At 47.5% G+C, this 14,781-nt stretch overlaps 1 protein-coding gene across 1 annotated transcript in view; it reads right to left on the bottom strand.

Moving 5' to 3' along the window:
- LOC132888311 (reelin-like) overlaps nt 1–14,781 on the bottom strand; it is a 1,389,809-nt gene that overhangs the window by 844,112 nt on the left and 530,916 nt on the right. The window contains 2 exon segments of the mRNA XM_060924376.1: nt 10,141–10,269; nt 10,718–10,926. Of these exon segments, the coding sequence (XP_060780359.1) occupies nt 10,141–10,269; nt 10,718–10,926 (338 nt within the window).

The following is a 14,781-nucleotide window of genomic DNA, read 5'->3' as shown; positions in this document are numbered from 1 at the left end:
GATGACATTATTATTAATAGTAATGCTTGCCAGGGGCACTTACATCTAAGGGCTGTCCTGAAGTTGCTGAGACATGCGGGGCTCACAGGAAACCCAAAGAAGTGTGCAGTTGGATGGGTGGAAGAACGACATCTGGACTTCCACTTGGGTTGTGGGCAGGTGCATCTCCAAAGTGATAAGATTGCAGCCATTGTGGCCTGCCCAAGACCTCAGATGAAAAAGGGAGTGAGGCAGTTCCTGGGGCTGGCTGGCTATAAAAGGTTGTTTGTGCCTAACTTTTGGGATGCCACCAGCCTACTGACTAACCTTACTAAAAAGTGGGCACCAGATCCAGTCCAGTGGATGAAGCCATGCAAACAAGCTTTTGCTCAAGCAGTTTTATGTGGGGGCCTGCTGTTGCATTCACCTGATCTTTCTCTCCCTTTTGTTTTAGAGACTGACACATTGGACAGAGAACTGGGGTCTGTTTTGTCCCAGGTGGTGGAGGGGAGGAGCGCCTGGTGCTCCCAGATGAGCTGAATGACTTCTCTGCTTGCTTCAAGGCCCTCAACAAAAGCCAACAGAGTAGGACTCTGGCCACAGAGGGCATACTGGACCACCACTTTCTGTGTTATCAGTGGAGTTGCGCAGGGCTCTGAGGAGAATTAACCCATGAAAGGCAGCTGGCCCAGATAACATTCCCAGCTGGGCACTCAAGGCCTGTTCATCGGAGCTGGCTGATGTGTTCACAAATATTTTTAATCTGTCCCTTGCTTAGGCCTTGGTGCCCACCTGCTTTAAGGCCATCATTTTTGTGCCCCCTCCCAAAAAAAAGAAAGAAAAACGAAAAACACTGTGACCTACTTGAATCACGAGCATTCTGTTGCACTCACCCAAATTGTGATGAAGAGTTTTGAAAGGTTAATTATGACTCACAAAAAAAGACCATTCCAACCAGCTTGGACCCCTTACAATTTGCATATCGACAGAAACACTCCACTGATGATGCTGTCAATGCTGCGATCTATATAGCCGTAACACATTTCTGTCAGCCCTGCGCATTTTGGTGCGCACACCTGCAGAACTCTCTGGTGCATTCCAGACTGCACATGCATCAAGTGACCTCTTGCACATGCGCCATTAACAATGCGCACCTGCGCATGATTGAGGAGCAATATGTGCACCTTCATAAGGTCTGCTTAGATGCATGCCTAGTGCGAAGTATTATGCGACGTCAGTATGTATTACTGAGCCTTAGATTACCCATGCCTGATTTACATTTATGAGTTTGCCTGTGGGTGGCACAGTGGTGTAGTGGTTAGCGCTGTCGCCTCACAGCAAGAAGGTCTGGGTTCAAGCCCTGTGGCTGACGAGGGCCTTTCTGTGGGGAGTTTGCATGTTCTCCCCGTGTCCGTGTGGGTTTCCTCCGGGTGCTCCGGCATGGTCAAGCGTCGGTCTGTGAATGGAGGACAGAATCAGGGAAGGTAAGTGGTAATATCACTGCACCTGATGCAAATTAACCTGTGTTTGTGTCTCCCCTCCAGGGACTGCACCCTATAAAAGGAGAGAGAGCAGAGAAAGGGAGCTATCTCCCGCCCAGAAATGTGTGTGTGAGTGAATGAGCAAGCTGAAAAGCTACACATACATAGTTAAAAATAAAATGTTTCTGAGAACTCAGTTCTGGCCTGCCATGCTTCTGTGCTCCATCCACCTGCACTGGTTGTACAGTGGTGCCAAAACCCAGGATCGGAGCGCAGAAGGAGACAGCCCCATGGAGTCCTCCCCCTTCAAGGACCTAGTCCATGCCCTCGCCACGGCCCAACAGAGCCAGCACCAGGCACTGATCGCCCTCTGGAAGGAGCAGGAACAACGTTTCGAAGCCCTAGTGCTGGCGCAGCAGGAAGATAACCAGGCGTTCCGGCACCTGCTCGCGTCGGTGGGGTCCATGACCACCACCACCACCGCCACAGACCCTCCCCACCTCACCCTAACAAAGATGGGTCCGCATGATGACCCCGAAGCCTTCCTCGCTCTCTTTGAGCAGGCAGTAGAGGCATGGGGTTGGCTGGTGGAACAGCGCGTGGTGCACCTCCTCCCCCCGCTAACAGGCGAGGCACAGCTGGCCACACTGCAGCTCCCCGCTGACAGCAGGCTGGTCTATGTGGACCTCCGCAGGGCCGTCCTCTAATGTGTTGGCTGCACTCCGGAACAGCAATGGCAGTGCTTCCGCATGCTGCGCCTGGAGGAGGTCAGCCAGCCGTTCATGTTTGGCCAGTAACTCCGGGACGCCTGCGGGAGGGCCGACATCTGGGATGCCGAGGGAATCGTCAACCTGGTGGCACTGGAACAATTTGTCATGCGACTTCCAGAAGGAACAGCAGAGTGGGTCCAGTGCCATCGCCCGGTGTCGCTGGATCAGGCGATCGAGCTGGCAGAGGACCATATGGCGGCCGTCCCAACAGCAGGACAGCGTGTCTCCTCTTCTCCCCTCTCTTCTCTCTCTCCCTCTCCCTCTGCTCCCTGTCCTTGCCCCATTTCCCCACCGCGGAGGCAGGGGATGGCTCCACTCCAGCTGGCTCACTGCACCCGCGGTGCCCTACCGTTTTCTACTTACTTGTCTGTGTCTTCTCCCCCTCAGGTGAGTGATATCTGGAGCACCGGTGCAGTGGGAGAGCCTGGGCTGGTATGCTGGCGCTGCGGGGAAGCAGGGCAACTCCAGCATCAGGGCTCAGCGATGGAGGTGGGAGCAGTGGTCTGGATCCCTGATGCACCAGAGACTGCCCTCGATCAGGCCGAAGCATATTGCATACCAGTGAGTATCCAAGGGGATACGCATCAGGCTTTGGTGGACTCCGGCTGTAATCAGACCTCAACCCACCAAAGCCTGGTGCAAGACAAGGCAATGGGGAGAGCGCAATTGGTGAAGGTGTTGTGTGTGCATGGGGATGTTCACAACTACCCTTTAGTGTTGGTCCACATTCTATTTTGAGGGAAAAACTTAGAGTAAAGGCGGCAGTTAATCCTCGCCTTACCCACTCGATAATTCTGGGGACTGATTGGCCGGGATTTGGGGAATTAATGGCACATCTAGTGAAGAGTGGGGCCTGCCATAGTTTAGTGAGGGGAGGTCCCGGAGTGGCATTGGTGGGAGTGGCTGTCACAGAGCCCTCTACGTCATCACTGCGTCAGAGTGAGGAGCAGCCTGCTCCTCCTCCCTCTCTTGGGGATTCCCTTGCGGATTTCCCGTTGGAGCAGTCACGAGACGAGACTCTGCGGCATGCGTTTGACCAAGTGAGAGTAATCGATGGTCAAACCCTCCAGCCGAACGCCACACCGTCCTTCCCATATTTCTCCATTATTAAAGATAGGGTATACCAAGTGATGCAGGACACTCAAACCAAGGAACCAATAACCCAGCTTTTGATCCCAAAGAGCTGCCAGGAATTCATATTCCAGGTGGCTCACTTTAATCCCATGGCTGGACACTTGGGGCAGGATAAGACACTAGCTCAAATAATGGCCCGGTTCCATTGGTCAGGGATCCACAGTGATGTCCGTAGGTGGTGTATGGCATGTCGCGAATGCCAATTAGTAAATCCCATGGCCATTCCAAAAGCACCTTTGCGCCCTCTGCCATTAACCGAGACCCCATTTGAAAGAATTGACGATGGATCTCTTCGGGCCATTAGATCGGTCAGCATGAGGATATCGCTTTACTTTAGTTCTGGTGGACTATGCAATGTGATATTCGGAAGCAGTGCCTCTTCACAATATCTCAGCATGTAGTATTGCAGAAGCGCTCTTCTGCGTCATCTCCCAAGTTGGAATCCCCAAAGAGATTCTGACTGATCAAGGCACTATGTTCATGTCACGCACACTGCACAAACTGTGTGGGTTCCTGGGGATTAAGCCTATCCACACCAGCATTTATCACCCACAAATGGATGGCTTCGTCGAATTATTTAATCACACCCTCAAAAGTATAATTAGAAAATTTGTAAGCGAAGATGCACGTAACTGGGATAAATGGCTCGAGCCCCTGTTATTCGCAGTGTGAGAGGTCCCACAAGCCTCCACGGGGTTCTCCCCATTCTAATTATTATATGGGAGTAAGCTGCGTGGCATTCTAGATGTGCTACGGGAAAATTGGGAGGAGGTTCCTTCAACTAGCAAAAATGAAATTCAATACATTCTCGACCTGCGCGCCAAACTCCACACACTCATGCACCTAACCCAGGAGAATTTGTGGCAGGCCCAAGAACGTCAAGTCCATCTGTATGACAGGGGCACGTGCCTTAGGGAGTTCACACCGGGAGATAAAGTACTTGTGTTGTTGCCCACGTCGAGCTCCAAATTGATCACCAGGTAGCAAGGACCCTTTGAGGTCACACGGCGAGTCGGGGACGTCGACTATGAGGTGTGGCGAACAGACAGGGGTGGGGCATTACAAATTTACCACCTCAATCTGCTAAAACGTTGGAACGAGGAGGTCCCCGTGGCACTGGTGTCGGTGGTTCCGGAGAAGGTGGAGCTGGGGCAGGAGGTTCAAAAAGGAAAATTGACATCCCCCACCACTCCGGTCCCCTGTGGAGATCACCTCTCCCCGACCCAGCTCATGGAGGTTGTCCAGTTGCAGAAAGAATTTTCTGACGTGTTCTCGCCCCTGCCCGGCTGCACCCACCTCATAGAACACCACATTGAGACGCCCCCAGGGGTAGTAGTGCACAGCCGCCCTTACCGACTACCCGAACACAAAAAAAGATCTCAGGATGAACTCCAGGCCATGCTCGAAATGGGCATTTTCGAGGAGTCCCATAGTGACTGGAGCAGCCCGGTGGTCTTGGTTCCCAAGGTCAACGGGTCGGTCCGGTTCTGTGTGGACTATAGAAAAGTCAACATGGTGTCTAAATTTGATGCATACCCAATGCCTCATATTGACGAGTTGCTCGACTGACTAGGCGCGGCTCGTTTTTATTCGACACTGGATTTGAAAAAGGGATATTGGCAGATCCCCTTGACTCCTCTATCCCGAGAGAAAACAGCCATTTCCACACCGTTTGGCTTACACCAGTTAATCACATTTCCTTTTGGGCTGTTTGGGGCACCCGCTATGTTCCAGCGGCTTATGGACAGGGTCCTCTGCCCCCACGTCACCTACACAGCCGCCTACTTCGACGACATCATTATTTACAGTAATGACTGGTCACGGCACCTGGAACACCTGAGGGCCATCCTTAGGTCACTGAGGCGAGCGGGTCTCACAGCCAACCCAAAGAAGTGTGCGATTGGGTGGGTATCTGGTGGGTATCTGTATGGTATCTGGGTTTCCACTTGGCCAATGGGCAGGTGCGTCCCCAAATTAATAAGACAGCAGCGATTGCAGCCTGCCCGAGGCCCAAGACCAAAAAGGGGGTGAGACAGTTCCTGGGGCTGGCTGGCTACTATCGTAGGTTTATACCTAATTATACGGATGTCACCAGTCCGCTCACTGATCTCACTAAAAAGGGAGCACCAGATCCGGTCCAGTGGATGGAGCAATGCCAGTGGGCTTTCTCTGAGGTAAAGGCTGCACTGTGTGGGGGGCCACTGTTACACTCCTCTGACTTTTCTCTCCCCTTTATTTTACAGATGGATGTGTCGGACAGAGGGCTGGGGGCTGTTCTGTCCCAGGAGGTGGAGGGAGGAGGAACGTCCCATGCTGTACATCAGCTGGAAGCTGTCGGTGTGTGAGGGCAGGTACAGCATGATAGAGAAGGAATGCCTCACCATCAAGTGGGCGGTCCTCGCCCTCCGCTACTACCTGCTGGGGCACCCTTTCACCCTCTCTGTTCGGACCATGTGCTCCTGCAGTGGCTCCACTGCATGAAGGATGCCAACGCACAGATCACCTGTTGGTATCTGGCACTTCAGCCGTTTAAATTCGAGGTGGTCCACAGGCCGGGGGCGCAGATGGTCGTGGTGGAATTCCTCTCCCGCCTGGGGGAGTCGGCTGCAGGCCGGATGGCTCCCCGGCCTGAGTCGGGCGGTGGGGGTATGTGGCAGTGGGGGCATGGTCAAGCGTCGATCTGTGAATGGAGGGCGGAGTCAGGGAAGGTAAGTGGTAATATCACTGCACCTGATGCGAATTAACCTGTGTTTGTGTGTATCCTCCAGGGACCGTGCCCTATTAAAGGAGAGAGAGAGAACAGAGAAAGGGAGCTCTCTCCCACCCAGAAATGTGTGTGTGAGTGAGCTGAAAAGCTACACATACATTGTTAAAAATAAAATGTTTCTGAGAACTCAGTTCTGGCCTGCCATGCTTCTGTGCTCCACCCACCTGCTCTGGTTGTACACGGAGTTATACCAGTACGCCATTCCACGCCGCTTCCAGGTTTCTCTGTCTCAGCCCCTCACCTCGTATTTCCAGTGACATATTGGAATGAGTCCCCCAGCACCATATGATGGAATATATCATCCTTGGGGATTCAGCTTACAGTGTGACTTTTTCTATGAGGACCTCCAAGAGCCCAAGCCACCCGAACCTATCTGGGTAAGCTTTATACTCACTTTGATTTCTGGACGAGCATGCCAATGGGTGGATTACATCATCAGAGTAGAGCACCCATGCCTCTGGAGCTCACAGACCTTTTTAGCCATGCGCAGGGTCATCTATGAATCTTTGGAAAAGGAGGACCACCATGAAATTTTTTGGGAGGGGGCTATCGCGCCCGAGTTGGAGTCAGCTCCAATGCCAGCATCAGTTCCAGTGCCAGCACCAATCTCTGAGCCAGTGCCAGTGTCTACTCCAGAACCTGTGCCAGAGCAAGCACCAATGCCTGTTCCAGAACCAGTGCCAGAGTTGGAGTCACAGTCAGCGCCAGTGTCTGGTCCAGAAGCAGTGCCGGCACCAGAGTCTGAGCCAATGCCAGAACCTGAGCCTGTTCCAGAACCCGTGTCCAAGGACGATGGAGCTGCTTCAGCTGGTAATGATGTCGTCGTCATCCCACCGTCACCCGGCCATGAAGGTATCATCATCCTGCCGTCAGGTCCTAACCAGGACCAAAGCAATGTGCTAGCAGAGCTCAAGCCCACTTCCAGTCCAGAGCCCAAGTCAAGTCCAGAGCTCAAGCACACTTCCAGCCCTGAATCCAAGCCAAGTCTAGAGCTAAAGTCCGAGACATCTCCTGAGGTTGAGCCCAAGTCCAGTCCAGAGCTCGAGTCTGAGTCCAATCCAGAGCTCATGTCATCTCCAGAGCTCGAGGCCAGTCCACAGCCCAAGTTTAGTCCAGAGCTCGAGCCCGAGTCCAGTCCACACCCCAAGTCTAGTCTAGAGCTCGAACCCAAGTCCAGTCCAGAACCAGAGTTATCTCCAGAACTCAAGGCCAAGTCATCTCTAGAGCCTGAGACCAGTTCAAGTCAGGAGTCCAAGTCTTGTCCTGAGCCTAAGCCCAAGCCCCCACCAGAGCCAAGAAAGATGAATTTTCGCTCCCAGAGGCTCTTGGGGGGGGCTTGTCAGTCCAGCACACTTTAGCACGCACACCTGCAGAATTCTCTAACGCATTCCAGACTGCGCACACGTTAAGCGACCTCTCACATGCGCACCATTCACAACATGCACCTGCACATGATTAAGGAGCAATATGTGCACCTTTATAAGGACTGCTTAGACACGCACCTAGTGTGAAGTATTACGCGATGTCCGTATGTATTACGAGCCTTAGATTACCCATGTCTGATTTCCTGGTTTCCTTATCTCTGTGCCTGTTCCTAGTTTACATTTTGCCCTTTGCCTGTGATATCCTGTTTGTGCCTCGCCCGACCTTTTGCATGTCTTCATGTTTATGAGTTTGCCTGCCGATTTGGATTGTTTGCCTGTGTGTCATTGCACTTCTCATCTCATCTCATCTCATCTCATCTCATCTCATTATCTCTAGCCGCTTTATCCTTCTACAGGGTCACAGGCAAGCTGGAGCCTATCCCAGCTGACTACGGGCGAAAGGCGGGGTACATCCTGGACAAGTCGCCAGGTCATCACAGGGCTGACACATAGACACAGACAACCATTCACACTCACATTCACACCTATGGTCAATTTAGAGTCACCAGTTAACCTAACCTGCATGTCTTTGGACTGTGGGGGAAACCGGAGCACCCGGAGGAAACCCACGCGGACACGGGGAGAACATGCAAACTCCACACAGAAAGGCCCTCGCCGGCCCCGGGGCTCGAACCCAGGACCTTCTTGCTGTGAGGTGACAGCACTAACCACTACACCACCATGCCGCCCGTCATTGCACTTTTCTAATAAATATAATTCTGCACATACATCCACCTCCTACCTCACACCTGACAATTTAGAGGGTAAGGACATAGATGTGAGAATGCTGTTTATTGATTACAGCTTGGCATTCAAAACAGACATACCACACAGACTCTCTGAGAAGCTCCTCACCTTCGGACTGGCACCTTTTCTCTACAACTGGGTGCTGAACTTTCTGACAGACGGACCCCAATCAGTCAGAATTGGAAACTGAACATCAGGCATCAGAATTGTGAGCACAAGGACCCCCCCATGGTTGCATGCTGAGTCCGCTGCTGTACACCCTCTTTACTTATGACTGCGTGGCCTCCCAGACCAACACCAGCATTATATGTTGTGAAATCTGTGCCTTCTCAGTGAACTCAGAGACTCGTTCCAAAATTTCACTGGGAAGAAGTACTGTCAATTCTTCAAACAACATTTCAGTCTTGTTCTGGAGAGCATCGATGGTGAGCCAAGAGAGCCAGTTCCTCAGGCCAGGACTCTGCTGTCTATCTTCATCTTAACAACAAAGGACACTCATTTAAGGATTGCAACATACACATTTTAGCCAGAGAGGATTGTTGGTATGAGCGAGGAGTTAAAGAAGCCATTTTTGTCAACCTAGAATGGCCATCACTGAACAGAGGTGGGAGTCTAAGACATCATTTATCAGCCACCTACAATGCAGTCCTTGGCACACTTCCCAGACAACTGAATGCACACCAAAACCCAGCTGTTTTCAGGGACTCTCAGGAGGACAGAGAGAACCAACAACCCATTGATCACCCCAACGACTCTCTAGGCCATTCACACCCAGCCCCCAGTGACCCACACCAACAGGATGACTCAATGACACCTTAGGATTGCTTTTCATCCATGAGAGGATAAATACCTGATACTCCCTATTAGTCAGATAGAACTGAAGAAGCCTTACGGATGAAAGGTGAAACGTCTTCAATAATCTTCAAGCAAGTCCAGTTGCTCTCTTTTACCACCCACAGAATACTTGAAATTAAACATGTCTAGACAATAGTTTTAATCATATACCTGGTTTATATCAATCTTAAAATAGGGAATATTAGATAAATTTGACTACACTAAAGATATTTTAATTTTTTCTGATGTCTTTTTTACAGCATACCAACACTACAGTTCATTAGGACCAACCAAACCCTCAGGATAATTAAAATAAACCAAATTTTGATTTTCCAAAACAAAATTATATGTGGCATTGGAGAAAGCAAACACAAGCACAGAGTAAAATGCAGTGCTGTCTGACCCTTAACAGTGCACTGTAACAGATTACCTGAGCAGAGTGACTGACCAAAAACTAGGCTAACAAAATATAAACTCAGCTATAAGAGTTTGACATTTCTTTTCCATTTTCCCTTTGTCTTCCTGGTTTTGAATGTTTTGCCTCCTCCCATTCTTTGATCTGTGTCTGCCCTTTTACATGATTTGCTATATTGTTTGACCATGGCATTTTTTTTAAAACCATGTTCCTGCCTGGTGATTTGGATTGTCATTAGCATTAAATATTTGAATAAATATTACTATAATGAGTTCTGCACCTATACTGGGGTGGAACATTAGTTTGACTACACAAATACAAATCATAGTTTGACATCCCATTTTTAGTTTTGGTCGGAATAAATTTTGGTTTACCCAGATATTCACGTAGTGTGCATATTTGTTCGACTAAGTTAGAAACATTGCAAATAATGATAGGTAAAGGGAGCCTTGTGTTAACTGTTACCTTTTTGACTGTTCCCACATAAATCTAAGATGTTAGAATAAATATTATGGCACTACTGAAAGTAGCAGAACATTAATGCAAACAAAAAATACAGATCCAGGCACATGTCCATGTACACACACACCCGCTGTAGTTGTCAGATGAGTAGATTGTGCTGTGGGGAAGATGTGGTCCAAAACATAACTCAGGTAGACACTCCATGTGTAAAAGGGACCAGGACCGACCCTGATTGGTTGAGAACTCCAAATTGACACTGTCATTAAAATACATACATGTAGACAAGGAAAAGACAATGTGAAACTGCAACAATAGTACTTTTTTTTATCCTAAAACATTTTAGTATGTTATATATTTTCTTTAATGATGGTGTTACTCCAAAATATAGGACACAATACCAGCCTGAACAATACCATACAATATATCCTATATATTATTATGTTGTTATATTTCCTGTTCCACCAAATTTATTGTAGTAGTTTATCACATCAAAAAATACACTATAGTTAAATAGAGATCAATAAAAACAGGACCAGAACAGATTTACTGCTTTAATTTGACTTGCTTTCATTTTTTTTTTAAATTAAATTGCAGGAATTAAATTAATAGATTTTTTAAATTCAAAATATAATATAATATGTTAAATAACAGCCTCCCAAATGCTTTGATCAAGCAACCTTTGTGCATGGTGGTTAGAGAGGCACCTGTTACTAGGCTGGTAGGAGCCACATCCAAGATTAATTGAAAACTGGACCATATGTGTGTAGGCACCAGGCATCACTGGCAGAAGATGCAGGAAATCCAGTGCCCAGACATGTCGATTGACTCCTGCATGAAACTTCTGTTCCAGACAGAACTGAGTCACAGGAGTTTGAAGATCTGTAGGCAAAGCCACTGACACCACAGTAGGGGTCTAAAAGAGACAGAGAAAGAGAGCACTGGCTGTGGGAGAAAGAAACAAAATGTAGGAAAGGTAAAGGAACCAGAGAGAAAATGAAAGCTTGATATGGACAGAAAGGGAATTAAAAACACATTAGATGATCATAATATGATAAGAAACTGAATAATCATAATAAATACTTTTTCAGACAGGGTGATGTCACGTAATTTGTTGCAAAACTTTAGCTGGCAATAGTAAGAATGGACACTTTCATTCATTAATTTTCTATACAGTTTATCCATTGCAGGTAGAGGGAGTGCTGGAGTCAAGTCCAGCTGATATTGGGCGAGAGGTGGGATACAAACTGGACAGGTTGACAGTCTATGTGGGGCTCACACAGCAACAAAGAACTACTCATTCTCACATTCACAACTATGGGCAATTTATTTGACCTAATCCACGTGCCAAACTTGGAAGTGATAGGATCAATGATCTAGGACTAGTTCGCAAAATAGGTTTCTCAAAAAATTCACAATGGCAGAAAATCATGTGCTGTTAAAAACATTTAACAGCAATGGATGCATTTGAAACACCATGACCCAAGGATTCACTCAAGGATGACCCAAAAGCTCACAACATTTGGACAAACTGTTAAAAAAATGTACCTTGAAATTTGGGCTTTTGATAGCACTATAGATATGGATGGATTGACCCCAAATTTGATGACTGAATACTTTGGACTGTTCTTTATCAATGCACCAGATTTCATCAAAATCCACCAAGGGGTTGATGGGCTGATAGACTCCCATGGCAGAAAGTATTATAATAATAATAATAATAATAATAATAATGGGCGGCACGGTGGTGTAGTGGTTAGCGCTGTCGCCTCACAGCAAGAAGGTCCTGGGTTCGAGCCCCGGGGCCGACGAGGGCCTTTCTGTGTGGAGTTTGCATGTTCTCCCCGTGTCCGCGTGGGTTTCCTCCGGGTGCTCCGGTTTCCCCCACAGTCCAAAGACATGCAGGTTAGGTTAACTGGTGACTCTAAATTGACCGTAGGTGTGAATGTGAGTGTGAATGGTTGTCTGTGTCTATGTGTCAGCCCTGTGATGACCTGGCGACTTGTCCAGGGTGTACCCCGCCTTTCGCCCGTAGTTAGCTGGGATAGGCTCCAGCTTGCCTGCGACCCTGTAGAAGGATAAAGCGGCTAGAGATAATGAGATGAGATGAGATAATAATAATAAATCTCATTATCTCTAGCCACTTTATTCTGTTCCACAAGGTCGCAGGCTAGCTGGAACCCATCCCAGCCAACTATGGGCGAAAGGCGAGGTACACCCTGGACAAGTCGCCAGGTCACCACAGGGCCAACACATAGACACAGACAACCATTCCCACTCACATTTACACCTACGGTCAATTTAGAGTCACCAGTTCACCTAATCTGCATGTCTTTGGACTGTGGGGGAAACCGGAGCACCCGGAGGAAACCCACGCGGACACGGGGAGAACACGCAAGCTCTGCACAGAAAGGCCCTTGTCGGCCGCGGGGCTCGAACCCGGACCTTCTTGCTGTGAGGCGACAGTGCTAACCACTACACCACCATGCCGCCCCCAGTAATAATAATAATAATAATAATAATATGAAGAAGAAAAAGAAGAAGAAAAAATAGCTGCAATAAGTGATGCAGGATCCAATCGGGCCAGGAAGACATAGTTGCCATGAATCTTTCATGACATTTTGTCAAGGGCATTGTTGCTACTTGCTAGAGCACTCACAGCAAGTTTCATGTCAATGGACCAATAACTAGCCAAAATATGAGCTCAGTTCCTGTTTGGAGGCTTCACTGCTGAAATAGCAAGGCTGTAACAGATGATCAGGTTAGAAAATCCAAAATCCTTCTGATAACTTCCACAAGGCTTTGTCTAAAGATTGGACAAAATTTGTGGCCTGTTAAAATTTTTAAAACCTTTTGATGAAATCCAATATGGCAGCCACATCAATTTGGTTGACATGACAACTTGTGAGATCTCGATCTTGGGACCACCCAAGGTATGACCAGATACAATAATTATTTTTTTAAGGCAAACACTAACATTTATGAGCCAAAACACATTTCTGATTCCTCAAAATGGGGTCCTGAGTCAATAACCCAAGTTTGGTTTTTAATACAACAAAGCACTTCTGTAGTATGATCTCACTTCCTATTTGGTGGCTTCACTGATGATTTCATTTGGCTGTGATGGATGAACCCTTTCACAAATCAAAAAGCCAATAAATAAATTTTGTGAGGCTTGGTCAAAAGATTGTCTCTGCAAAATTTCTTGAAAATTGGACAAAATTTGTGACTTATGAAAACTTTTAAGCATTTTTGAAAAATCCAAAATGAAAAAAAATCCAATATGGTATAATTGGGTGCATTGAACAGAGCTTGAGATAAGGAATCTACTGGTACCTTATTTTTGAAACTCTGCCATATGGTTGAAAAGTTACATGCATAAATACATGTCCAAATTTGACCTCCTGGTGGTGTTAGAGCACTCAAGATGCAAACTTGAAACTCAGTGAAAATAATCAGGGAACTGTCCCCAATCAGTGTGCCAAATTTCAAACCTTTTAACTATATGATTCTATGGGCTGCCATAGACAGCAAGAAGAAGAAGAAGAAGAAGAGGAAGAGAAGAGAATAAGGTGAATAATGAGAAAAAGACAGACATAATGGGTGCCTGCACAACTTCACTCTTTGGCCCCCAAATATAGCTTCAGCCAGTGCCATGAGGCCGATACTGCTAAAGGGAATGCGGGGAACGTTCAGCATCTGAATGATGGGAACTTGGATGAATCGGTTGACTTCACAAAGCAAAATGTGAGTACTGTTTGCTGGAAAAGACAAGGTGCTAGACCCAAAAACAAAAGGGCATTAACTTCAACTCCATTGCGGTCTGATGCCGTCAAACCTACAGTCTATGAATACCACCAGGCTGAAAACTACATATATACACAGCCCATTACACTCCAGAACAGATTTCAGTGCCTTACAGACATGGAACCAGTAGTTCCTAGAAAGTGGCAGAATCTGAATAACAAAAATAAAGCTCGCAGTAGAGGTAGAAAGCAGCCGCCAACACCTGTTAATCCTACAACCCTTGTTGTGGGTGATTTCACTGTGGAAAATATTGGAGGAGAGTCCATGGTTGTGTGCTGTTTTCTTACGCTTCCATCTCAGAGACTACAGACAACATTTCAAAAATTCTGTCAAACTACAAATCAATAAAACACAATATTGTGCATGTTGGAGCAAATGATGTTTTCAGGGAACAGCTCACTGTGAGGAAATCTTTCAAAGACCTTTTTTCTGCCCTAAACGGACTTGGAATGCCTTTTTTTTTATCAGTGGTCCATTACCAGGATCTGTGACCGGCAATTACGGGTTTTCCCGACTGCTCAGTCTCAACACCTGGCTTGTAAAGACATGTTTTTCCTCTGGCATTAATTTTATTGACAACTTTAACCTTTTCTGGAAACGCAAAGACTTTTTCAGCCCAAATAGCACAGAACTCAGCTGGAATGGTGCCAAAGTCTTGGCAGACCATTATCAACACTCTGTCCACCATTCCATGCCGACCTTGGGTACACTTTCTGATAAGCGCTCTGTAGTTGCACTGAAAGGAGCTAACAACACTGATACGAACTCTGTTTGGGTACAAACTGAACCTCCCAGGGACATCAACAAAAACTCAAAAACAGTACGGAAACACACTGCTGAGGTTCAAATTCAAGCAGTGAATCTGCAGGCAGAAAGAAGCAGGACTAACGCTCACTCTGATGGATTCAAGCAAAACTCCTTGTCACCAACGAAGGCAACTAAGCCCCCAGCAACTACAGAGGAT

The sequence above is a fragment of the Neoarius graeffei genome, chromosome 6 (genome assembly GCF_027579695.1).
Source record: "Neoarius graeffei isolate fNeoGra1 chromosome 6, fNeoGra1.pri, whole genome shotgun sequence".
NCBI classification, from domain to species: domain Eukaryota; kingdom Metazoa; phylum Chordata; class Actinopteri; order Siluriformes; family Ariidae; genus Neoarius; species Neoarius graeffei.
The sequence above is the reverse complement of the archived record's forward strand: the minus strand, read 5'-3'. Positions and strand labels throughout refer to the sequence as shown.